Source organism: Podarcis tiliguerta (genome assembly GCF_965153285.1).
Source record: "Podarcis tiliguerta genome assembly, chromosome: 6".
NCBI classification, from domain to species: Eukaryota; Metazoa; Chordata; class Lepidosauria; order Squamata; family Lacertidae; genus Podarcis; species Podarcis tiliguerta.
The window spans coordinates 50,323,455-50,347,941 of record NC_139539.1 but is presented as its reverse complement, the minus strand read 5'-3'; the positions used below and the strand labels follow the sequence as shown (position 1 = coordinate 50,347,941).

The window sequence follows — 24,487 nt, the reverse complement described above, 5'->3', positions numbered from 1 at the left end:
AAATTAAATACTGGCCAAGTGTAGTTACAACCTATCCACTTCTAGAGTAAAATCAGGACATGACCCCGTGCTGTACATCAGAAACTGATTCAAATAAGAGCACTAATTGTTTGGGTGGCAGCTACCTTCCATCATTGGGATGTGGAAGCTGGTGTGCTCCCTACAGAATCTCTCTTGCTCATCAAATGCTTGACTGTGCAAGCTGCATACAGAGGTAGTACTGTGCACAATGGTGCTCTATAGACTCCACAACAGCCACTCAGCCTTAGCCGCTGAATGGCAAAGGGAAGACATGTGGAGAGGAGGCTGTGAGGGATTTAGAAATTAGCCATAGCCTGGCAGACTGCAGACACAAATCTTTCAGTTGTGGCCTTCCAATCCCAACTGCTTATGGTGCCAGCAAGTAGGGATTAAACACCCAATTTGCTGCTTAATGCAGACGGATTTGAGCCCCATGGAGGCAAACAGCTGACACACACAGACACGATGAGCCCAAACTCACCAACAGAATACAACTTCAGATTGTTCCCATGTTAATTTTTTTGTGAGCCTTGCATGCCATGCATAAGTTCCCAATGTAACATGACCTGCTGTGTGTGAAGGAGGGAGAGAGACAAAGAGAGAGAAAGGAGGAGGAGGAAGAGGAGGAGGGAAGTGTGGTCGGCCTTCACTAAACAGTCGAGCCAGCCTATTCCTCAGCTGCTCTAGCACAGAATAAGGAGCGAGATTCCATTTGCAGGTGGGAGATTCTGAGTAGGGCATGAGTGATTTTATACCACACATCGGGCAATTTCAGCATCCAAAATTCAAAATACCAGAATTCAGGCAGCATGACTTGGGGCCATATGTTGAACTGGAGATTCCCCAACCTGTGCTCAACTCAGGACTACAGACTCTTCTCCCAGAACTGTCTCAGCAGCCATTCCGCCAGGTCATGAAACATTTTTGTAACCTATGCAGAATACCTCAATGTACTCTCTTTATCCCATTCTACCTTTTGTATAGTAAGCTTACAGGTAGACTGGATTGTTTTCTTGGGGTTGCATCCATGTTGTTGTTTCGCTGTGTCAACAGACTTCCACTTGTACAATGAAATTTCCCCCTCCTCTCCTGTGCAACCCCCTGAAAAACCCTTAAAATCTGCTCCAGAGAGTTGGGATACCCTCCAGAACAGAATCTGGGGTGTGTGCTGGGAAAGGAAGGGGATTTTCCATTGAATGAGAAAAACACTGCATGTGCAGCATTGGATACAGTCTTTAACCTTTGCTGAGGGTATTGAAAATGTCAGGCACATTATGAATTATTAGCGTGTGCCAATTCTTAAAATATGTGAACAGCAAGGCAAGTTCTTGTCAATAACCCTTACAGAAAAACCTAGCACTTCACCCATGCCAACAGTAGATATTGTAGGTCCTGGCAGGAATGGACTGGGTGACACTTGCATTCCTAGTCTAATATTCTAATTTAAGGCTATGTACTTTCCCCCAAAAGCCTTGCAACATAGCATGAATGCCACAAAAGACTCGTAACAGAAAGAGCCAGACAGTTTTGCTTCCTTCAGTTTTACTATCACCTCCCCTTCGCAACACGAGTTAGACAACATCTCTAGTCCGTTGAACAAGAGTGGAAAGTAAAAAAGAAACCACTGGAACAAAATGATTTCAAAGCCTCAGAAGCAATGTTGAGAAGCTGAAATGACTTTAGACTATGATAAGGACTAGACAACACCATCCTTCAAAAACAACTGCTTCGTGGGACATCTCTCCCACAGGACAGCAAAAGTGCCATTTACAAAAACATCTCTCCTGAATTCATAACCGAAGAAAAATAATTACACCACCTACCAGAGTCTCTCTCACACAAAAAGCATTTTTAAATACCCTCAAATTAAATACAGCAGCATGTTTTAAAAATTACATTCCTCTAAAAAATAATAATGGGGGGACGGACGACTAGTGTTCCTACACCTGGATTCACAGGCTTTTGGTGTAACTAATATTACAGTGCAACCCTAGACATATTTACTTGTAACAAAGCCCCGCTGTGTTCAATGGGTCTTACTTCCTAGCAAGTGTGTCCAGGACTACAGCTTGGGTCCCCAAGTAAACCACCCATCTCTCCCTCCATGGAAGTGGACACAGTAGAATAGGCTATGAGTCCCCCTTGGGCCAGGAGAACAGCAACTCAGTGTATTGCATTCCTTTGCAATCCTCCTTGCAGAGTCAGCAATTTTAACCGTTCAGCTGGAGGAGTTGCAAAGTACGTTTTCTGCTCCTCCGAGTACTTCTCCTTCACTTCAGTAATGTCCCGATAGCTCCAGTCCCGCCAGTGGAAATTGAACTTCTCCAGAAGTTCTATTCTCTTTTCCTCTGTTGTCACACAATCAACAGGAGTTTTCTGCAGCAAGGAAGGCACCTCAACACCCGGAAAAAGCAGGAGAGCCCGGATAGCAAACCAGCCTCCGTAACGTGGGTGGATGCAGACGCCATAGATCTTCTGGAGAAAGAAAAAAGGCTGAGTGAATTAAAAGGCCTGCCAATCTTTACATCTCACAGGAAAAAAGGAAAGATATTGTAATAGACAAATATAACCAAAAGATTTAAGAAAGCTTCTCTTCAAGGTGTAAGGTTGGCACCTAGCAGGATGTGAGTAGTTCAGCAGTGTTAGTTATATAGCAAGTGATAAAGAGATAAGAAACATGGAAGAAGTGGAAGGGAAGTACATGAAAGGATGTATTTGTTTTGTTTGGACTGTATGAGTTTATGTAGTTGGTATTACGTATTATGTATGTAGTTTATGTATTAGTGGAGAATGTGTAACAGAGAAGCAAATAAATTAATGGGGGGGGGGGGGGAGAGATGTTGCCATCACTTAATAGGAATTGGGCTGGTTCCATTCCTGCTACACCTCAGGCTCTTGTGATCATGGAGGCACAACCTTCAGGTAGGCTGGAGATAGTTTAGAAGGGAATTTGAAGTGATTTGAGAGAAACAGATATTCTCATGGTGCACAGACACATTTTTCCTGCACCCTGGAAAACGGCTTCGACTGGCTGGCTAAACCAGGTGAGGGTAGCTGGTAGGACTCAAAACCTTGGTGAGTTAGGGACTTCCCTTGCATGCAAAGACAGGCTCCAGTAGATTGAGTGGATGAGACCAATAGTGGGGCCAATGGTCAAGAAGGCAGTTTCTGCATGTACTGTAGAGGGAAGTGAGGGCCTTGTCAACCTGAAAAGGTAGTTCATCTAGGAGAAAGAAAACTCTGGTCCTAAACCTCTGCTGCCTTGTGGGATACCTTCTGAGGAGAAAAGGCTAAAGAGTAAACCCTACACAAATCCAGAGTTGGGTCTCCAAGGAGCTTCTGGCAACTCCTGCAGCCAAGCTGATGCCAAATGTATTGCTCTGCTTTCTTTTGGACAACATGAGCAGGACTGAGAGGGGGTCTTGTTGTCTGGGCAGCCCGGGACCTCCATATACACTGCCCAGGCTTGTGCCCCAGGGAAGTCACTTTGGTGCAGCTAATGCAGCAGTTTGACTTCACCCCCAGAGGCGCACTACATTGTTTCTCAAGATAGATGGATGCCAACAACATCCAATGCGGTTTGCAGGTTTTTGAAATAATGTCAAAAAGAGTAAGCCAGAGGTGAAAACATCACAACCAACATACTATCTTCATAGAATCATAGAACTGTACAGTTGGAAGGGGCCCTGAGGGTCATCTCATTCAACTAAAGCATCTATGACAGATGGCCATCCAGTGTGTGTGTGTGTGTAACAAAGCATCTAAGTGCAATCCCATACAGTACATGTCTACTCAGAAGTCCCATTGAGCTCATAAGATTTCAGCCTTAGTTTCCATTCTAGGCACCTGATTGCATAGCCAGTTAGATAAGTAAACAAAGAGTGACTTGTTAACTTACAGGCTGCCCAACCCTACGCATGTTTACTTGGAAGGCAGCCCACTGAATGAACTGTTTTGTTTACTTTCTGTACAAAAAGCATGTACTTTACCATCAAACTACAGCCCTTCCAAAATGTTTTGCTACAGTGCTTTATAATATTAGAAAGGGGAAAGTATCCTTGGTAGGAAATCCTTTAGGATGGAAAACTTGTGGCCCTCCAGATGTTGTTCAGCTCCAATTCTGGCCAGCCTGAGCCATCACAGCCAATGGGCAGGGATTACTGGTTGCAGACTGGCAATATCTGAAGGGTCACAGGTTCCTCAGCCCTGCTTTAGGGCATCTCACTAATTATTGCAGACAACTGACACTGTCACTGAAATGCCAGGGAATAATTTACTACTCAAAGTAGGCCACCCTGAAATTAATTAGTAATGTACCAGTACGTTCATTTCAGTGGATCTACTCTGAAAATAGCTAACATTGGGCAGCCTACCTAAAATTACTTTTAAAAGCAACTTTTAAAAAACGCAGCTATGAAGCTTAAACATGTGGGGGAACGTTTTCAAACCGTGGAGGAAACATTTGCTGAAATCTCAAACCTTAGCAAGCAAAACATGACACACTAATGGCTGCCTTCCTGTAGCTTCAACCAATGCTAGAGAAGACTATTCTTATGTCTTCTGCCATCCAAGTCCTTGACAAAGTATAATGAAAAAAATAATATGAACACTATAATAAAGTAAAACAAACCCCTTAATTTCATAATTTATCTAAGAGAAGAATGTGCATTTTCTTGCATATGGAAAATATGGATCTGTATTGGGTCAATGCAAGGAGAGTGTGTGTTCCTGATCATCGTACATCACAGACAGAGAGAAAGAAGTCACCCAATAAAACATTTAGAAAACACACTAAATCTTCTGAAACAGAAGAAAGGCACAGTTTATCAATGGCTCTCCAAGAAACAAGCACCCCTCTGCTGCTTCTCCTGCTCCAATTTAAATCTCACCTTCTCTCCCCAGGGATCTTGTTGCACATCTTTCCTCTGGTAGTAGTAAGCAGCACCAGCTATATGTGCAGCTGTCTGGGCCAGGAACTTGGGCTTCCGGTTGGGCAGCAACTCATAGTCATACATGATGTCCACCTGCTGGTCAGCAAGACTCTGGAAAGAGGAATTTTTATTAGATCAAACTCACATTTGAAGATGATTGGCTACAGGTAATATGGGATGATGTAGCAAGTCAGTCTACATTCCCCAGCCTCACTCTGTCCCCTGCTCCAAGCTGGGCCTCTAGTCTTGTTGAACGAGCAATGCGACCTCTTGATAAAGGAGCTACAGCCTCGTGTATTATGAAACTCTGAGGCATGTGTCACTTTGCTGACCTGCCTTAGAAAATCTGTCCTATATTGGGAATTCTTTCTCAGGATTTCCAGAATTATTCCACCCAGTTCCATTAAGCAGTTCACAAATCTTCTCACAGGTGAAGCATAACCGCCAATGTGGTCTACAAACAGCTCTTAACCCAAAAGCAAATTCTTCCAGTTGCCTGGGCTTGTCACAATGGCTTCTTTTTAAAAGTCTCCATACATAAAATGAAATTGCTGATAAAGAGTTGAATTAATATTCAAGAAAAACCACTCTGAATGACCTTCAAGCCTTTACAACATTTATTCAAATACAGTCATACCTCATGTTACATCTACTTCAGGTTGCATGTTTTCATCTTGAGTCCTGCGGCAACCCAGAAGTACCGGAATGGGTTACTTCCAGGTTTCGCCGCTCGCACATATGCAGAAGCGCTAAATTGTGCATGTGCAGAAGACCAAATTGCGCCACGTGCCTGCGCAGACACAGTGCTTTGAGTTACAGGCTTTTCATGTTACGGACAGGCCTTCGGAACGGACCCCATCCGTAACACAAGGTACCACTGTATAGTGAAGTTGGGTGACTGCAGGGGAGGTGAAATGGAGAAAACAAAGCTAGATTGTCCCATGCTAGAGACACAGAAGCCATCGCTGGCTTTGTGCATAGCCATGCCACTACTCAACAGTGTTTCCTGGCCCAGGTGCAAGGACGTTCTCACAACGAATGGCATTGTGTTTGCACACTTGCCTCCTTATAATGCCCCTGCAATGTCACCACTCAGCATTTTTATTCTGCAGACAGGAAACTGAAGCCATACAAAGGGAAACCATGTCACATGACACAAAGCCACCATCGTAACAACAGTACATCATTTACTGCTTGCTTATTTTGAAAAAAATCAAAATCCCATGGAAAGTTTAGCTCAGTTAGATCAGTGTGAGGTTGGATTATTGCAGTATAATAAAGCAAGTTCTCAGTGACCCCTTTACCCACAAAACAATTTTTCCAAACAATACTTGCTAGGACTGACACTTATTTTGCAAGTTATTTACAATATTGGTTACCAAAAACCATTCTACACATCACACAGAAGGAGGTGACAACGGTAGAATTCTGGATTGAATTGCTTCAGATTGCAGGAGGGTGGGTCTGTCAAGTTTCGGAATGCTTGTGTAAGTAGAAAGCTCCCAGAATACACGGCTTTGGTTTGTTGTTTCATTTTTTATACAGTGCAGCGTTAAATATGCAATCTATAAAGGTACTGTACAAAAGTCTACCATCTCTTTCAGTGTAATGTGTAGAACAGCTTTTAGCCCCTGTGTCTCCCAATCCCAGTTAAAAATATAAGCAGTAACTCCATCCCCAAAACACAATATGGATTATACTCTATTTCTTGTTTGGTTAAAAAGGAACAAGGATGACCACCCAAATATTTTGTCTTTTCCCAAGGTATAGGGAACTGGCATTACATTTCTAGACATGCCTCCTTAGAAATAAGCCCCAATGTGTTCAATGGGGCTGACTTTAGGAAAGCGTATATAGCTACTCTCTCCATGACTTGTCTGTATGCATCAAAATCTCTTACCTCCCTAAGCAATGTGAGGTGATGAGAAATGCACTGGTCCACAGGGTCACGAATCTTTTTCAGTGGCCCATTCCTCAAGAAAGGTTTGAAGGCTTTGTCAAACATAGCAGGAGTGCTGAGCACCACGAATGCCAGAGTGTCATCCAAGTAGGGCAACTGAAAAGCTGGAGAAAGGACCGCATTGTACCACCCTACCTTCAGAACAGAGAAAATATAATTACAGTTAGCCTGGATTCTGGAAACTGATGGGAGCACACTCTGAGCAATGTACTTTAAGATACAGCTTTTAGAAGCAAATCAATCAATCAATCTTCACATGTCTTACCTCCCTACCTGGAACTCTGTGAGTCTTTCAAGGAAACTCAACAACACCACATAGAAAGCAACACAAATTACCGTACAAATAGTTGCATAATTGTGCTTCACTGCGTTTCTCAAGGTTTCAGATTTTCAAAGGATTGAGAACTTGCTGTTGCTTTTCCAAAGGCGGGGGGATACAAGAAGCAGGTAATTCAACCTTAAATCCGTGGTTGCAAAGGAAGAATTATGAGCACACTTTAGAGTGTCCTTCTAATTTTTCCTTTTCAATTTGGCACTGCAGCTTTACCTGCCTGGAACCTAATGTGATATGATGTCATGAGATACCAAAGGGAAAGGCTTCGGCCTACTGTTACTTAAAAAACCAATAAGATATAATTATTATAAAATAAAATGGAGACGTCAGCTAAATTCTGATTTCTACCATCCAACAAATTGCTGTAGAGAAATTAAGACTGCAATAACTGAGCTCAATCAATTTAGAGTTCACAGTCCAACCTCTGACATAGGCTAAAATCACACAGCATCACTGCTCCTTATGATGTCACAAGGGTTGTGAGCAGCAGCAAACAAGAAGTCTAGGGCCTGCAGTTTAACCATGTGATTCATGCCCAAAGATCAGCAACTAGAAGGCAGAACAAGCAGCAGGGGTCATGAGCAGCAGGAGACCACAAAAAGGGTTTTGGAAGTACTCCCTGGAAATAAGTAAGAGCAAAATGAATGATGGAGCTTGTAGTTGGCTAGATGCAGTGGTGGGATGGATGAGAAAAATAAGTTGAGCTTGAATCCTGGCGAGATGGGAGGCACTGTGAGGAAGTTGTTCCCGGGTCTGACAAATTGGTCATTTGCCAGGCTTGGACAGGGTTGCACTCCCTTCTGAAGGAGCAGGTAGACAGGCTGGGGGGTGGGGTGTGCTTCTGAATCCAGCTTTGTCACTGAAGGCCCAGGTAGCCTGAGTGACATGAAGTGCCTTTAATTAACTGTACCTGGTTCAACAGCTATGACCGTTTCTCTACTGCAAGAGCTTGACCATGGTAGATCAGGTACTGGTGACTTCAAGATTAGATTACTGCAATGCATGCTATGTGGGGCTTCCCTTGTGCATGACCCAGAAACTCCAGTTGGTGTAGAATGCTGCAGCATGGTTGTTCACAAGAGGGAGGTGCTGTCAGCATAAAACACTGCAGCCCAGAGATTTGCACTGATTGCCAATTTGTTACTAGGCCAGGTTCAAGGTGTTACTATTGGTACATAACGTCCTTAACAGCTGGAGACCTGGTTTATTTGCGGAATCATTTTACCCCACTTGACCTTTTCCGGGCAGGCATCTTCACTGTACAGTGGTGCCTCGCAAGACGAAAAGAATCCGTTCCGGGAGTCTTTTCATCTTGCGGTTTTTTCATCTTGCGAAGCAAGCCCATTGACGTAGTAGCGCTATTAGCGCTATTGGCTAAAAAAGGCTTTTTGGGGGGGGGGGGTTAGCGGTTTTGCTGCTAAAATGCTTTTAGCAGCTTAGCGATTCAGAATAAGGGGTTTTGGATTTTTTTCGTCTTGCGAAGTAAGCCCATAGGGAAATTCGTCTTGCGAAGCGCCTCTGCAGACAGAAAACCCTTTCGTCTTGCGGGTTTTCCATCTTGCGAGGCATTCGTCTTGCGGGGCACCACTGTACTCTTTTTGGCATCCACTTAAAGCATTTTTCTTTAGGCAAGCCTATCCAGATAGGTAGGTATTGATGTGTTTAATCTTTTTACTGTTAGTATTAATTATATTTAACTGTTTTTATTGATAATGTTAACATTTCTTGTAAGCTGCTTAAGCTGTTTAGAGGTTTTACTGCAAGCAGCATATAAATGTTGCTGAAAAATAAACAAACAAATACTTAGAACTGAGGGATCAACACAACTCTTGATCTTAGTCTTTGACACTTGAGATATAGGTTTAAGAAACCACCTTATTCTTGTGGTTGTAATCTGTTTTCAGTATTTTTAATGTTTAATTTTAAATAATGGCAACCCACCCTGGGACCTGCTGGTGAAGAGTGGGTAATAAATTTAATAACACCAGCAAAAACTAACTGTTCAGGTGGCAATTTTATGCACAAGAGCCTACAGGATCAAGTCAATTGCCCATTTAATCCAACATCCTGTTCTCATAGAGGCCAACCAGATGTTTGTGGGAAGCCAGCAAGCAGGATTCAAGCACAATAGCACTCTCCCCTCCTGTGGTTTCCAGCAACTGATATTCAGAAGCATTACTGCCTCCAAGTGCATTTCACCATAAACCTGCTCTGATTATGTCTAAAGAACGATGTCAACACCCAAAGTATGGGTGGCCCCGAGTCCGTCCTACATCTGTCATAGACCTTTCTCTACAGTCCCTCTCCCTAAGCATTTTTCACCTTTCACTCAACTAGGGTCACTTCCAATAGTTGATGGTGTAGCTGGTTGACTAACTGAACCCAAAGACAGCCCATTCATGGTTCCTCATCATCCTGGATAAAAGTGAAGTGCTGTAGGGTTCTGTCCTGGGCCCATTGTCATTCAACATCTTTATAAACAACTTGGATGAAGGAATTGAGGGGATGCTTATCAAATTTGCAGATAACACCAAACCGGGAGGGATAGCCAATGCCACAGATGACAGAATCAGAATTCAAGATGACCTTAACAGAACTGGGACAAAACTAACAAAGTGAATTGCAATAGGGACAAATGTAAGGCTCTACACTTAGGCAGGAAGAACCAGCTGCGCAAATATATAATGGGGAAATACCAGACTAGTAAGCCATACATGTGAAAAGGATCTAGGGGTCTTAGTAGACCACAAGCTTAACATCAGTCAACAGTGTGATGCAACAGCAAAAAAAAAAGCTAATGCTGTTCTAGGCTCCATCAACAGGATTATAGTTTCCAGATCAAGAGAAGAGAGATCCAGAAGATCAAGGGTCTGGAAACCAAGCCTTATGAGGATCAGTGCCCTGGCAGGTCTTGAACCTGCATCTCCTGTTTCCCATCACACTGTGCTGTCCAGTGAGTTTATTAGCATTTGTGCCTCCTATGAGAACACACTGTCATACTGATGGATTTAATTTCTTCTCTAGAGCCTCTAGGCCTTATTGGAGATTTGTTTTATAGCCTCTAGCACTGATTGCCTCTTTGGCAAATCACAATGTACTCATTTCAGTCATGTGACTTCTCTGTCTCATGCAAGAGTTATGTTTGAGGAGAGCTGCAACTGTTTATAGTTAAACCACAGAAAACCAGGAATACGTTTTTGCAGGAATGTCAGGATTTGATAGGCCTAAAAGAGAAAATTGCTTTTTTTCTTCTTCCTCTACCCTGATTAATATTTAACTCACAGGTAGGACATGCCTCAACTTCACACTAGTTGAATCTATTCAATGTCAATCTTTAACTTCCTAGACAACAGAACTTGACATTCATCTTTATAACCAGCTACTGTTGGCCACATTCCCAGCTATACCCCACTTTCTACATTATTGTGCTTTATTCCTTCTCTGTATCTAATCTCATTTGTATCTACTCTGATATATTATGTACCTGGATTTCAGAAATACAATTATTCTTTAAACTTAGGGGTAAATATAAAATGGTATCCTGGAATGCAACCCACAGGGCAGTAAAAGAAATGGAACACTTCTGGAAACAATGGGTAAAAAAATGATTTGGCACATAACCAGAGAAACAGGGTTGTTTTTTTCATATCAGATGGTGCCTGATGTCTGAGATTCAGATGTCCATGTTGCAAAAATAACAGATCATGCAATAAAAATGAAAATTGCAGCCCACATATTTATTTTAAGAACATTCCACGCATTATTAAAAAATGCATATTTAAACAGCAGAACGTCAAATGGCACCAAAAATGGTAGCAGCCACACACGAAAAAGTGATCCTATACAAGGAGCAGCAACTACAATGCAACAGCGGAGCAATATGACCAGAATGGCAGAACCACGAACCAAAGTAGGCACAATGAACCACATGAATCCGTGTGGAGCTACAGCATAGCACTTATATTCCTTCTGGGTACACAGGGGTCAGTGTTAACACTTATGCAACGCCGCTCTGCCCTACCAGCATGCCAACCATATGTCTGAAGAAGCACATGCAATTAAGAAACCGATTATTTCCCCCTCCTCGCTTCGACTCGCTTCTCCCAACTCTGCACCCCTCCTGCAGTACCTTAAGCGGGTGGATTTCAAAGCCCAGCTTTTCCAAGTGATCTCGGATCCTTTTCTCCAGCTCAACCACGCGTAGCTCCATCATAACATGAGCGCGGAGTACTGTGGGAAATGTAGTTTCCCATGAGGTAAGGCGGACCCACACCACGCGCCGGACACGAGAGCCGAGTCCTCCCTCCCTCCCGCTGGCAGCGCGTTTCGCTGCCGCGGCGACGGGCCGCGCGCCTCTCCCAATAAGGAACCGGGACGCTTTTTCCCGACACCCCCCGCTTTGGGGCGCGAAGAGCCTTTCGGGAAATGCAGTCCCGGTGCCTTCCCCCCTCACAGTAGCCGCTGGGCCTTACGGACTTTCCTCTCCAGAAACCTCCGCGGCGGAGCGGAAGGCGGAACCTGCCTCGGGGTTTTTAGCGGTTTCGGCCGTGCGTGTTCGAATCCTTTGCCTTCGGAGAGGGGGTCTGGCTGCGGGTCCAGGCAAGGCCGGCGTGGCTTTTCGCCCCCGGCCCTCCATTCCCTTGGCCTCCGTTTGGTCGGGGCAGCCGGGAGCGCTAGTGAGTGGGGCCTGGCTTGGGTGTCCTCATAGCGGGGAGGCTGACGTGGGTCCTGAGCCAGCCCTCCAGACTGGAGCCACCACCGGCCGTGGCTGGGTTGAGGCGGGCGGGGTGTTCCACGCTCCCTTGTGGGACCGGCCGAGGGAGACCCTCTCGCCCAGCGCTCCAGAACACATCCCGGACACCAGGAAGCGACCTCCCAGGAGGGGCTGCTCTTGGCCGCAGTCTCTAAGGACGGGGGTGGGAAGAGGGCGCCTCCGCTTCCATTTCCCCTCTGCTGAGGAACTGCTTGGTTATCTCTGCCCCTAGAGAGCCGTGGTCTATCGTTGAAAGAGTTTATGGGCCTCCAGAGCGTTGTGCTTTAGAGCTGTGCTCTTTAAACAGTTGGCACAGTAGTTAAAAGGTGCTTGTGAATCTGTCCCAGAGATGTTGGGTGCCTGATGCTGCATTCCCTTAAGAGGCATTTTTGTGTGTGACGTGACGGAAACTTGTTAGGCGGTCTTTCTGCAAAAGTGTCTGCATTTCCAAGTCTGTACCTTCCCCACCCCACCCCTCCTCTGCTATGACGAGATTCAGCGTTGCTCGCGAGAGAAAAATAAACCGTCTCCTGCTGCTTTTGCAGGCGCTCTTCTCTCCTGCTGGGATTTCTTTCTAGCCAAGGACTCTTTCCGGGTTACAGTTGGGCAACCAGTGAGTTGTTAAAACATCTTTTTGCTAACAGCATGGATTGGGACACACAGCTCAGCTCTCTCTTGACTGCAGCAGACAGCAACATGGCAAAAATTAAGGCAAGTTTTGTTTGGAGCAACATACTGGTTGAAGAAAAGTGTCTAGTGTAATTGAACAAGGGGTGTGTATGCTGCTACATATTTAAAAGTTGATCACACCAAAGTTGTGTTCTGCAAGGGGGAAATGTGTTGATGATAGTTTCCAAGAACTAGTCTTTAATAAAATCTGCTGAGTGTTTTGCTATTGATTGTTAAAGGTAGCTATTACTGTATTTTTCGCTCCATAAGACGCACCTGACCATAAGCCGCACCTAGTTTTTAGAGGAGAAAAACAAGAAAAAAAATATTCTGAACAAAACAGTGGATGTATGATTTTTGTGGTTCATGCTGTAGCCACAGACATGTGTTTTGACGGTGAGTTTGGGGTTGCCCAATGCAAAAATCCTGAGAATCCATGTGGATCTGCAGGGTTTTTATGAGCTTTGGAGCTAATTTCTAAGAGCTGTTCATTTGACTCTGTTCCATGACATTCTGGATACAGGTAAAACCATTTTTGTGGGTTTTTATTAATTTTGTTCTGCTTTTAGAAATCACCCTTACTACCTGGGTTCTTGCTGTTAAACTGTTTAGTTCTGGGCTTGTATTGCTATCGTAGTTTTGCTATTTTTAAGCCTGTGAATTTAAGATACATTGACTATTTTGTACACCAGTTTGGGTATGGCAGCTAAAAAGCAGCTTTGAAATCTTATAAATAAAGTTATGGGAATGCTTCTTTGATCTTTGGCCAAGTTAGCAAATGACAGTTGCTGTCGTCGCCTGGAAAATGTGGCATTAAGACATTGTGCAGATTTACCTTGCTCTGTGTATTTTACTGTCCTGTCCATTGAAGGCACTATAATGATGAATGAGAATGTTTTGTCTTGACAGTTCCTCTCCAAGTGTTTATGCAGTACTTTCTAACTTAAATTTCATGTAGCATCCCTCGGTGGAAGCAATGTGCATTCATACACTCAAGTGTTAATCTTTCAACTGTTTATTCAAAACAGTGTTATAACTTTCTGTCCCATCTTCTGTTTTTGTTCCAGCAACGTCTGAACACTTCCAGCATCTCTTCCAAAGGTAAGAATGATTGACCTGCATTGTATAATTCTAAAGCACCTTTTCCAGAAAGAAACATCTCTTTCATACTTTGAATTTCTGAAGTTTTGAGATTAGAGAGCTCTTTACTGATTCTAGTGTATATAAATCCTGGGAGCAAACAGTGAGAGAAGGCAATTGCCTTCATGTATTGCTTATAACGTGGGTTCCAACCCTCTCCCTACTTAAAAGTTAATTATTGTAGGCTTTTAACTCTTCGGTGGCGCTGTGGGTAAAACCTCAGCGCCTAGGATTTGCCGATCGCATGGTCGGCGGTTCGAATCCCCGCGGCGGAGTGAGCTCCTGTCGTTCAGTCCCAGCTCCTGCCCACCTAGCAGTTCAAAAGCACCCTTAAGTGCAGGTAGATAAATAGGAACCGCTTACCAGCGGGAAGGTAAACGGCGTTCCGTGTGCTGCACTGGCTCGCCAGATGCAGCTTGTCACGCTGGCCACGTGACCCGGAAGTGTCTGCGGACAGCGCTGGCTCCCGGCCTCTAGAGTGAGATGAGCGCACAACCCTAGAGTCTGTCAAGACTGCCCCAAACAGGCAGGGGTACCTTTACCTTTACCTATTGCTTATAAACACCTGGAGGCATCTAACTAACTGGCTGTTCCTGCGAACTGAATGAAAGGCTAGATGGAGCTGGGTCTGGTCCAGCGAGGTGATTCTTTGACCCTACACATCTACCCCCACCTCTGTTTTCTCCCTTTTCCATCTCTGGCTTTGCTTTTTAAAAAATGATAGTAAACTCACTTCTACACCATTGGTTGCTATTTATAAAAGCACCTAATATGCATGAGGTGAAGCAGGAAAGTATAGCAAATTCCTGCCCAAATCACAGGGAGGTGGGAAAAAAGGGAAAAGAGTTAAAAGCCTACAATAATTAACTTTTGAGTAGGGAGAGGGTTGGAATCCAATAGACTCCCGAGAGAATATTTTAATTTCTTAAAAGTGAGAGAAAGAAGTAACAAGCTGAATACTTAAAAGGAAAGAATTCTATACCAGGGGCTATATGTCCAAGAGCACACGTGGACAAGAAATAGCACAGCGGAGTAGGCTGTATTGTGCAATTGAAGTGATTTAGAGAGCAAGCAATGTAGGTAGATACTTTTGACAGTTTCCATACTAGGTGGACCAGTCAGGTTTGTTCCTTTCCATCCCAACAGCTGATCTCTTGCTAGACAGAATAAATACTGAGAGTGCTTCTCTGACTGAGCAACAGACTGGACCACCACCCCTGCATTTCACATGTGGAGCTCACTCATGCTGTAGAATGGCTGCTGAGGAGCTTTCTGCCATCAGCAAGCAATTGCATTCCCAAGCCCAGGTAAGTGACACTGAAATGATGCGCAAGCTACTATGCTATGGTGTAGAGAAAAGCTTTGCTAATACATCTGGGTGCATACACCAGCAAAACCACATGCAAAGTCTTGCACATGAGAAGATAGTGCCATACAGTAGATGGTTGAACTTAAAGCAGACAGATCTGGGTTGTAAATTGCTGTTCGGGCATAAAACTCGCTGTGAGACCTTGGCCAGCCATTGTGCCTCAATTTAGTCTGCATCACTAGATTGTCGTGGAGTTAGAATAGTGGGGAATTCCATGAATTCCAACCCCTGCTCCTTGGAGGAAATGTGAGATTTAAATCATGTAACAGGAAATAATACATGTTCTCAAACCAACAATTTGGTTAGAATTAGTTTTTCTAGTATATTATGTTCCAGCCTAGGATTTTGAGGGCTCCTTGCTTATGATGGCATTTGCTGTTCCCATGACTCTGGTCCTCCTTTCTTTCTCTTAGGTGATAGAATCCCTCACCCAGGCAGTACATCGGCTGAAACAGGAGAAGGAACTGCAGCAGCAGAGTATCAGTCACCTAGAGGGTATAAGAGATTTGTCCAGTTTGGCATTGCCTCTGCCAGACTGCCCTTTCTCTGATGTGTTCAAACAAGTTGCACCTAAAAGAGCACAAGTTTTATTTATTTTACTTAAAACGTGTATTTTTCTATTTTTGCTTTTTGTATTAAAATGTTCAAAGCAGCTTACAATTACAGTTTGAGAAATATACAAGGTAAAAGCACAATATGGGAGAGAGCGTGCATTCACAGAAAATGCCTCAGTTCAGGAGGTTTCAAACATCAACAACTCCCAAAAGAGTCATCTTTAGAAGCTGATGGGATGGAGCAAGGTGGACATAAAAAAAGTTCCCCATAGCTGGTGCAACTGCAGAGTGGGTTTGTGCTGCAGTCCAGCCTAACATAATTCATCACTGAGACATGAAGGAGAGTCCCTCCAGCAGATTTTAGTGAGTGATAACAATTAGCATTTTTGAATTGGACCTGGAAATGAACAAAAACCCAATGAAACTGTTGGAAGATTCTTCTCTTGCTTAGCTGATAACCCTGTTATGAGAAATATGTCATGGTACCTAAGAATCCAGCCACCTCACCTCCCTCCTTCCTCATACTTGAATCCACACTTCATTTATGTCTGTCAGCACTCTTGCCAGCTCCATGGTATTCTGATGGGGACAAACCTCTCTTGAATGTGGTTAACAGACTGCCATGCACCCATGGTGAATGGGCATCAATGTCACTGTATCTCCACAACAGCCAAGGGGAATACTGCTGGCTAATTTCGTCCTGTCCTGCTTCATGTTGCAGAGGAGGTGGATCGACTGCAGCACAATTCTCACGGCAGCTTAGACTCAGCCCTGGGAGTCAGGATGGAAGGGCTGAAGACTGAGTTCCGTAGCCTTCGGCAACAAGTGTTTCAGCAGTCAGATGGTGACTGTACTCCTGATCCTTTTTCCAACCCTGGCATCATGCAAGATATGCGGGAGAGGTCAGCAATTGAGCTATCTAGTGAAAGTAACTGCTTTATGTATAGGGATGTTCGAGATGAGTGGGATAGTGTGGTGATGGACAAAGAACAGTACTTTTCCAAGTGTCAACTGCAGATCATTAATTGCTGGAAGAAAGTTGGCATGTCATTTGCAATTTGAGAATGTCTTCAAAGACTTGAATGAACTGTGGCCTCTGCCAAGTTTTCTTGAATGGGGTTGCTGCTGTGCTGGGAAGAATAAGAGTTGCTGTTCTAATAACCACTTGCTTGTAGTGAATTGTGTTACCTGAGTGGACCCCTGTAGGTTAGCAATATATTTTTCACTGATTTCTAGCCTATAGAAAGCCAACAATGCAAGCATGCTTGAGCTCTATCTTACCATTTCTCTGGGAATCAGAATGGCATGGGGCCAATTCCATAAATTTCAAAACTGTTAATGTTTTAAAACAGCTGAATTTGGAATGGACTTTGCAGTAAATCCAGAAAAGTGATCCCTGTTGTCTTAATTCTGTTCCTGATTTCCTTCTTACTCTAGTAAGAAAATCTTGTGGCAAGAATATAAGTGCATCAAAAGAGAGATGGAACACCTGAAGCACAAACTAGGCAAGTACTACTTGATGCTCCTGCTCCCCTGGCCTCTGTTCTGTAATAACTATTGGGATAAAGGCTATGTGCCCTGTGGGCCTCATTGGGAAGAGAGAAATATGTACAGAATTGAGAAAATGACATGGCTTATTGCACCCTTTAGATCAACAAGAGGATGATCTGTTCCACCAAGTGTCTGCAACTGATGAGATAAAGAAGACTCAAAGAAGATACTGTCAGGTACGTTGTTAAGAAGGTTCCCTGCTGCTACCCATTCACTTTGTGCTAGTAGTCCTAGGCCCAGCATGGAACATGAAGGGAGGATGCAGTCCCTACCCCAGATATCTAAAATATATTGGACAGACAAGACAGAGATGACTGAAAGATTAGAACAAGATTACACTATACTTACAAGCTAGATGACTCTAGCACAGGGGTGAGGAACCTTTTTTTGCTTTATCTGGCACCTCCTCGCAGGTCAACAACCTACCCGTCAATTCTATGACATGTTACATGATTGACAGGTGAGTGTCCTGCCCACTTGCGAAAATCCTTGCGTCCAGGAGGAAATGAAGAAAGGGCCATTTTGCAAGCAAAGGCCTTTTCCCTCATGCACTCTGCCTTGGCTTGTGAAAACTCTCTTCCTTTCTTTCAATGCTCATAAAAAGCACCTTCCTTTTGGCTTGCCTTGACTGTGGTGCCTGCTCATACAGCCAACATGAGAAGGAGTTAAGCTTTGCTTATCAGCTGAGAAGTAAAGGGTTGCAAGTACCTGTTTGCGCAGCCAAGGCAGAATTGAACCCTGCCCACCTGACAATCAGCTGATGCCACTTGGATTTGTCAGCAGATTGACTGGTGGGCATGGTTTGTGGAAAATAGCCTGGTTGGCCAAGATTTGCCCCACCTGCTGCTCTAGCAAATATTCAGTTCAAGAAGTAGTCATTCACCTTTGATGCCACTTGTTTAAATACTCTTCCTTCCCTAATGATGGTTTCTTAAGCTATGGAAAGATTCCTGAACTGTAGCCACCACCATCAGTCTTGATGCATGTCCTGCCTTTCGAGCTTTCACATTAAAATTGAGTGTGGGCTTAGAGCAAACAAACCACTATTGGGAAGTAATGATTTAACCTTGGCTTCAAATTGTGAGGTTTTATTTGGAGACAAACCAGAAGTGCTGGTTTGAATGCAAAATGATTTCATTGTTTGTTTTGTTCATAGAGGGAGGAGTCAAGTGGGAGGGTTACAGCTGTATACACAGATGCTGAGCTTGTTCACAGCCTAATTCGCTTAAAACATAGTTAATGTCTTAGTACTGCTTCCAAACATTGTGGAAACTTGTGGGCACCTCTTAAGGCCATTATACCACTGTACTGTGCTTCCCTAGCCTGGAAAAACCAGTGCAGTGGTATTAGGAATATGGTCACATGTGTTTGCCATTCTGCTTCTGTCTGTGGGTATATGCTAATCTCTGCAGCAGAATACATGACTGGGAAACTATGGATATACTTAAAAACTAAACAAGCAAATACCCAAAACACTCTTAACTCCCTGCTTTTTTTTTTTGTGGGGGGAATTTCTTTTAAAAACAAAATTAACCCTAAAAGCTTAGGTTAAAACCATAGTTATCTGTCTTCTTATTCCCAGATGCTGGAAGATCTGAAGGACAGTCATAAAGCTCAGACTAAGGATTTGGACAAAGCTAGGATTGAAACCCAGAGCACTCAGAAGGAACTTAGTCATGTCAAGTAGGGAAACACATGTTATGCTGTTATGTGCTTCACTTGATAGCTGCCCGTGGTTCAATGCAGGATTGAGACGTGCATGGTTGCTAAATTATTACCACTGTTTCTCTTATTCAAAAATGGTGTTGTAGATGGTTGCTGGTAGACAGTTGTCCACCAGAGGGCCTCCTATTCATTGCATTAGCCTCCAAAAAGGCAATGATGAGACAGGAATCTTTGAAGGTGCTGCAGAAGGCTAGCAGTTTGCTTTTTTCCCAAACCAGACTTCCCTAATCTGGGGCCTTCCAGAGGGTTTGGACTAATTCCTGACCAGACAGGATGGTAGCAGGTTGAGGAAGGCTGCCCTAGTCACCCAATGGTTTGGATGTTTCCCATCCCCTTCTCCCTATAGCCACTTGACACCCCAGCCCAGGCCCAAACAACTTCTGTGTAGGGTCAGTTCTTCATGAGCAATGTGAAATGGGACTGCTGGGGAAAAGAGAAAGGGAAGTGTTCCTTCTGTTAACTTTACATTGAGCCCATTGAGATCAATCCTGGTTTGGGGTGATTCACCCATCCCACATTGCTCAAGAGGGCTCCTGACCTCCCAGACTGACTTTTCAGGGAGCACAGGTGGCTGGAGAAGGCAGGAAACTTTCCTTCTGTGAACTTCCTTAAGTTAACTTGGGAACGAGCCCAGTGAATTTGATGATACACTTGGTGCTGTTTAGAGAGGGGTTTCTATCAAGAGAGCTCACAAACATGCCACTTCAAACATCAGCTACCTCTGTCCACTACTTCCTGTTTCTGTCCCCTTTCATTGAGATTAAGTATTTGCTTTTTTGCCTTGCTGCATTTTATAGCTTTTGCCTTGAACTGTAAGAACCTAAGAGCCCTGCTGGTTCAGATTAGAGGTCTGACTGGTCCAGCATTCTGTTTTTGCAGTGATCAGCCAGTAGGGATGGACAGAGGTGTCAATTTCAGTTTCCTGTTTTTCCATACTTAAGTTCAGTTCTTCACATTTCTACATCAGTTTTCATCTCTCCCCCACCCCCCCAAAAAAAACCTCATGAAAATTAATCAGAGTGTTAGTGTGATTTTATTTATTAAGTATTATGTACATTTTATATGCAATGTTGCATAATATAAACATTTTTGTATGTTATTTTCCATAACATATGCATTTGTATGCACACTTTACCTTAGTATGTGCATTTTTGTACACATTACTGGCCTGGGGAACTGCATTGCAAAAATTGGAGGAGCACAAATTGGGAAAGATGGTTGGATTTCAGTTCTCATTTTTTTTTTTGGAAAATCTGAATTAGATAAGGTTGCCTTTGAATGCAAAGTGAATTGAATTTCTTCCCCAGCCCTATCAATCAGATGGCTATGGGAAATCCACAAATATAGGACATGAGTTCAATAGCACTTTTCTGCATGTGATCTGGGACTGGAGGTAGTACCGTATTTTTCGTCCCATAGGACGCTCCGTCCCATAGGACGCAGCTACTTTTTTGGGGGGGAAATAAAGGAAAAAAATTTTTCCCTTTATTTCCCCCCCAAAACCAGGTCGGGGAACAGTGGGATGGCGGCGCTGCGCCTCCCCGCTGTCCCCCGACCTTGTGGGGCTGGCCGAGGTCTGCCTGGCGCCAGGGCGCTCTGCTGCAGGGCGCCCCATGCGCCGGGCGGCAGCTGCCGCCCGCAAGCCTTGCGCGCCGGGGGGGAGTTCTCCCCCGGTGCGCGAGGCTTGCCGGCACTTGCGCGAAGCACGGGGCGTCCTCCGAAGGGCGCCCCGTGTTCCGCGCTGCAGGCTGCCGCCCGCAAGCCTTGCGCGCCGGGGGGGGAGTTCTCCCCCGGTGCGCGAGGCTTGCCGGCACTTGCGCGAAGCACGGGGCGTCCTCCGAAGGGCGCCCCGTGTTCCGCGCTGCAGGCTGCCGCCCGCAAGCCTTGCGCGCCGGGGGGGAGTTCTCCCCCGGTGCGCGAGGCTTGCCGGCACTTGCGCGAAGCACGGGGAGTCCTCCGAAGGGCGCCCCGTGTTCCGCGCTGCAGGCTGCCGCCCGCAAGCCCTGCGCGCCCAGGGGAACTCCCCCCAGGTGCGCAAGGCTTGCGGATAGCTTCCTGGAGCCTGGAGAGCAAGAGGTGTCGGTGCGCACCGACGCCTCTCACTCTCCAGGCTTCCGCGAAAGCCTGCATTCGCCCCATAGGACGCACACACATTTCCCCTTCATTTTTGGAGGGGAAAAAGTGCGTCCTATAGGGCGAAAAATACGGTACATAGCCTACACAGACTTAGTAGACATTGATAATCTCATCCATGAACTGCTTGGATCTAATAAGAGGGGATGTACTGAGTGGCACAGTACATGTCCATTTCCTAGTATTCATCTCTTGGGAATGAAATAACGTTCTCCAGCAATTATCACCCAGGTTCACAGAACCTGTAGTGACTGAGTCACATTATAGTGGTTTGAATTCAGAGGATCAAACTCTTTTCTCTCTAGTTCCTCTTATTTCCCTGTATTCCTCTCAAATCTATGAATGATTCTAAGTAAGCAACACCAGAGAAGCCGTTGAATATATCATTGAAATAAACCCAGCTTCTCTGTCACTGAAGTCAGTCATGGCTTGCTTTTCATTAGCTCATCAAGCATTTCCATTTTAACTGAAGTCTTGATTATTTCACTGCCTACGGATACTTTCAGACATTAAGTGAATCGCACAGAGCTGTTATGAGCTTACTTGACTGCATCGCTCAGATTTATGAGGTGCAAGAGTGCCTCATCTCTTATAAATATGTTTCTTCCAAATGCACTAATAATTTATGTGGGCTTTTGAATTTGTTTTAATCAGAAGTACAGTTACTGACCTAAAAGAACAGGTGAAAGGTCTGCACTTGGAGGATGAACTCTACGCTGGTCCACTAAGAGACAAAAACCTCCGTCTAAGTAAGTGCTTGTTCTTAGAACACCTGACACTGAGAGCATCTCTGATTAGGAAAATGGGTGCACATGGGAAGTGTGGCATGAGGGCTCATTTTGCTGCAAGTTTGTGGACTGGGCAGCTGCTGCACATCCATTTGTCAGTCTTGTTGCAAAATAAGCACTCAGATGCTTGAAAGAGTATTTGCTTTTTGCTATGGATATATTAACTTTTTGAAGGAAAATATAACATTGTGTAAAATGGCCCTCAGTGTTTCTTCAGCACAACCCATTAGACTCTCATCTTCAGCTGTGAAATATTCTGCTCCTGTAAAAAATATACATGGTCAGAGAAGCAGTTCACTTTTCTCAGTTTTACTAATTTTGGAAAGAATTCAGTGTCACACTATGTCAGCTTACCAGGTGGAACAATTCCCTCTCTCTCCTTCCCCTATGCCCTGACCTGGGGTTTCTCCCAACGCTGCTGAAACCAATTTCAGGAGTGCTAGGGGAAAAGATAAGCCCCCTTGCACAGGCTTCCACTAACAGGACTTGTAAGGTGAATCCTGCCCTATGTATGCATGACACTTTCCACATATAAACCCAGGTGCCAGCCATATTTTAAATGGAAATAATAAAGCTCTTAATTAGAAAAAAGTATACTGGCATTGCATACATGGTCTTGTCTTGAATCATTGGGACTTTGGACAGTAAGGGCAAACTCAATCATTTACTAAGTTGTAAACATTGCTTTGAGAAAAAGCTCAGAATTTTAAGTGAGCTGCTAGTCTCCCTAATCTGCCTCGAACTTTGTCCCCTAGGAAAAAAGAGAGTTTTGCTGCATGATGCTACCTTGTCATCCCTTCTCAGTGACGATTCAGCCTCTGAGTTCAGTCTCACAGATGTCAGCTCAGATGAACTCTTTAGTGAACCAGAGATTGCACAACTTGCTGGTGAGCCTGGGTGTAACTCTGAAATATTTACTGAAACCATTGCCTAGTGATTGCTCTGGGGCTGTGAAGTTTATCTCTACAAGTTTTTATTTTGAATTGCAGCATTGCCAGAGTACCCTGGAAGAGGAACGGATTGATACTGAAAATACTACTTGCTGTGTTTACTTTTCTTCTGTTTCTGAAATATCAAAGCCCATATTGCACCACATAGAGGAACCCTCAGTTTTGAGAATAAAGGGATTAACATTCTCATTGGGGGAATTCATACCCTATTTCATTAAGATGCTTAAGATTCTTGTGCACAGATTCTCTTTAAACCTCTTTGCATTTTGCTTTTTCTCTACCCTAATCCTAGTGACTCAGTCTTTCTGAAGGAAGCTGCTACATTTCTACTGTGCTCTGTTCTGGTGCCCTCAAAGTGTTTTCAAGGATCTTTAAGATTTTGCACATCCAAGCTCATGCCTAGGGGATGAGCCAAATACAGTGGTACCTTGGGTTAAGTACTTAATTTGTTCCGAAGGTCCGTTCTTAACCTGAAACTGTTCTTAACCTGAAGCACCACTTTAGCCAATGGGGCCTCCCACTGCTGCTGCGCCGCCAGAATACGATTTCTGTTCTCATCCTGAAGCAAAGTTCTTAACCTGAGGTACTATTTCTGGGTTAGCGGAGTCTGTAACCTGAAGCGTATGTAAACCGAGGTACCACTGTAATCCTTTGGGTTTTGTAAAGGAAAACCAATCATTCCATAGTTGGGTGCTTGAAGGCTGTTCTGAAGCTCTTGACAAATGGGTTTGACACTACTTGTAATAAATATGAAAGGGAAGCTTATAGATATACTCACTGCTGGCTCAACGGTGATGCTTGTGGATGATTGCGTACAAGACTTAACATCTGTACATGTGTTGGTCCTGGAAGACAACACTTTGTCTATTAAAATATGCTGCTGCATAGTAGCTCAGAAAAGTGGTCTACCAGTTTTCTTTCAATCTTTTCATTTTTTTAAACTTCTCTTTTTTTGAAAGCACTTCTTTCTAGCTTATTAATTCTATACTGTTGAATTGCAAAATGTTATAACAGCAACCACATTAGTCAGCTAATTACTTTGTATTGTACTTGTAGATGACAAGATTTCCATACCAGGCTTGAAGCTAGAAAAGAAGACCCCTGGAGGGGCAGCTGGTGGCACGCTGGACACAGAAGACCTCAGCAGTGAGCTGACTGACACTCCTCCTGAGCTCAACTTGAGTAACCTTTAAAACTTCACCTAAGGATTGCCTCATTCTTTCTAATGAGAAAACAAATTAAAGAGCAGAGAAACATACGTACTGTTCTCACACACACTCCGCTGCCTTTTGTACAGATGCAACATTGAGGTAGAAGGACAGTATGAACCTCAACCTATGACCTGGTGATATTAGCACATGCAAGTATGATGCAGGGGGCTGAGAAGGGTGTGTTATGTATATATATATGTTCTGTTCAGAGATTTCCCAGTGTCCCTTTCTGGAAAAGGAACAATTGCATTGCTGGTCCCTGCGTGTGTGATATGGATCGTATCGGCCAGCTTCAAGGAACTGATTATTCTCATCATTCATAATTTGCAGTGTTTAAATATTGAAATGAAATATTGAGACTGAGCTGCAAGAGAAAATATTCTGGTAAGCAATCCACT

The 24,487-nt window shown here is 44.1% G+C and overlaps 2 protein-coding genes across 2 annotated transcripts; one reads left to right on the top strand and one right to left on the bottom strand.

Moving 5' to 3' along the window:
* Positions 1 to 1,546: 1,546 nt before the first annotated feature.
* On the bottom strand, positions 1,547 to 11,525 carry MMACHC (metabolism of cobalamin associated C). Its single transcript, XM_083447840.1, has 4 exons — positions 11,376 to 11,525; positions 6,853 to 7,047; positions 4,911 to 5,063; positions 1,547 to 2,496 (listed from the first exon to the last, which is right to left on the bottom strand). Exons 1-4 carry the CDS (start codon positions 11,457 to 11,459, stop codon positions 2,185 to 2,187), a joined length of 744 nt encoding a protein of 247 aa, XP_083303966.1. The 5' UTR covers positions 11,460 to 11,525; the 3' UTR covers positions 1,547 to 2,184.
* Positions 11,526 to 11,787: 262 nt separating this feature from the next.
* Positions 11,788 to 24,136, top strand: LOC310680817 (uncharacterized protein). Its single transcript, XM_083447842.1, has 12 exons — positions 11,788 to 11,922; positions 12,644 to 12,710; positions 13,736 to 13,769; positions 14,955 to 15,115; positions 15,591 to 15,672; positions 16,453 to 16,633; positions 17,169 to 17,236; positions 17,382 to 17,458; positions 18,865 to 18,965; positions 21,795 to 21,889; positions 22,684 to 22,815; positions 23,935 to 24,136. Exons 2-12 carry the CDS (start codon positions 12,645 to 12,647, stop codon positions 24,069 to 24,071), a joined length of 1,134 nt encoding a protein of 377 aa, XP_083303968.1. The 5' UTR covers positions 11,788 to 11,922; position 12,644; the 3' UTR covers positions 24,072 to 24,136.
* The last annotated feature ends 351 nt before the right edge of the window (positions 24,137 to 24,487 follow it).

Bases quoted from the DNA above. Each gene is read 5' to 3' on its own strand.
- MMACHC (XM_083447840.1), bottom strand. From the start codon at position 11,459: ATGATGGAGCTACGCGTGGTTGAGCTGGAGAAAAGGATCCGAGATCAC. The intron at 7,048-11,375 runs GTACTGCAGGAG...TCTGTTCTGAAG, and splicing joins TTGAAATCCACCCGCTTAAG to GTAGGGTGGTACAATGCGGT. The intron at 5,064-6,852 runs GTAAGAGATTTT...TCCTCTTTCCAG, and splicing joins ACCTCACATTGCTTAGGGAG to AGTCTTGCTGACCAGCAGGT.
- LOC310680817 (XM_083447842.1), top strand. From the start codon at position 12,645: ATGGATTGGGACACACAGCTCAGCTCTCTCTTGACTGCAGCAGACAGC. The intron at 13,770-14,954 runs GTAAGAATGATT...CCATCCCAACAG, and splicing joins TTCCAGCATCTCTTCCAAAG to CTGATCTCTTGCTAGACAGA. The intron at 16,634-17,168 runs GTCAGCAATTGA...TTCTTACTCTAG, and splicing joins ATGCAAGATATGCGGGAGAG to TAAGAAAATCTTGTGGCAAG.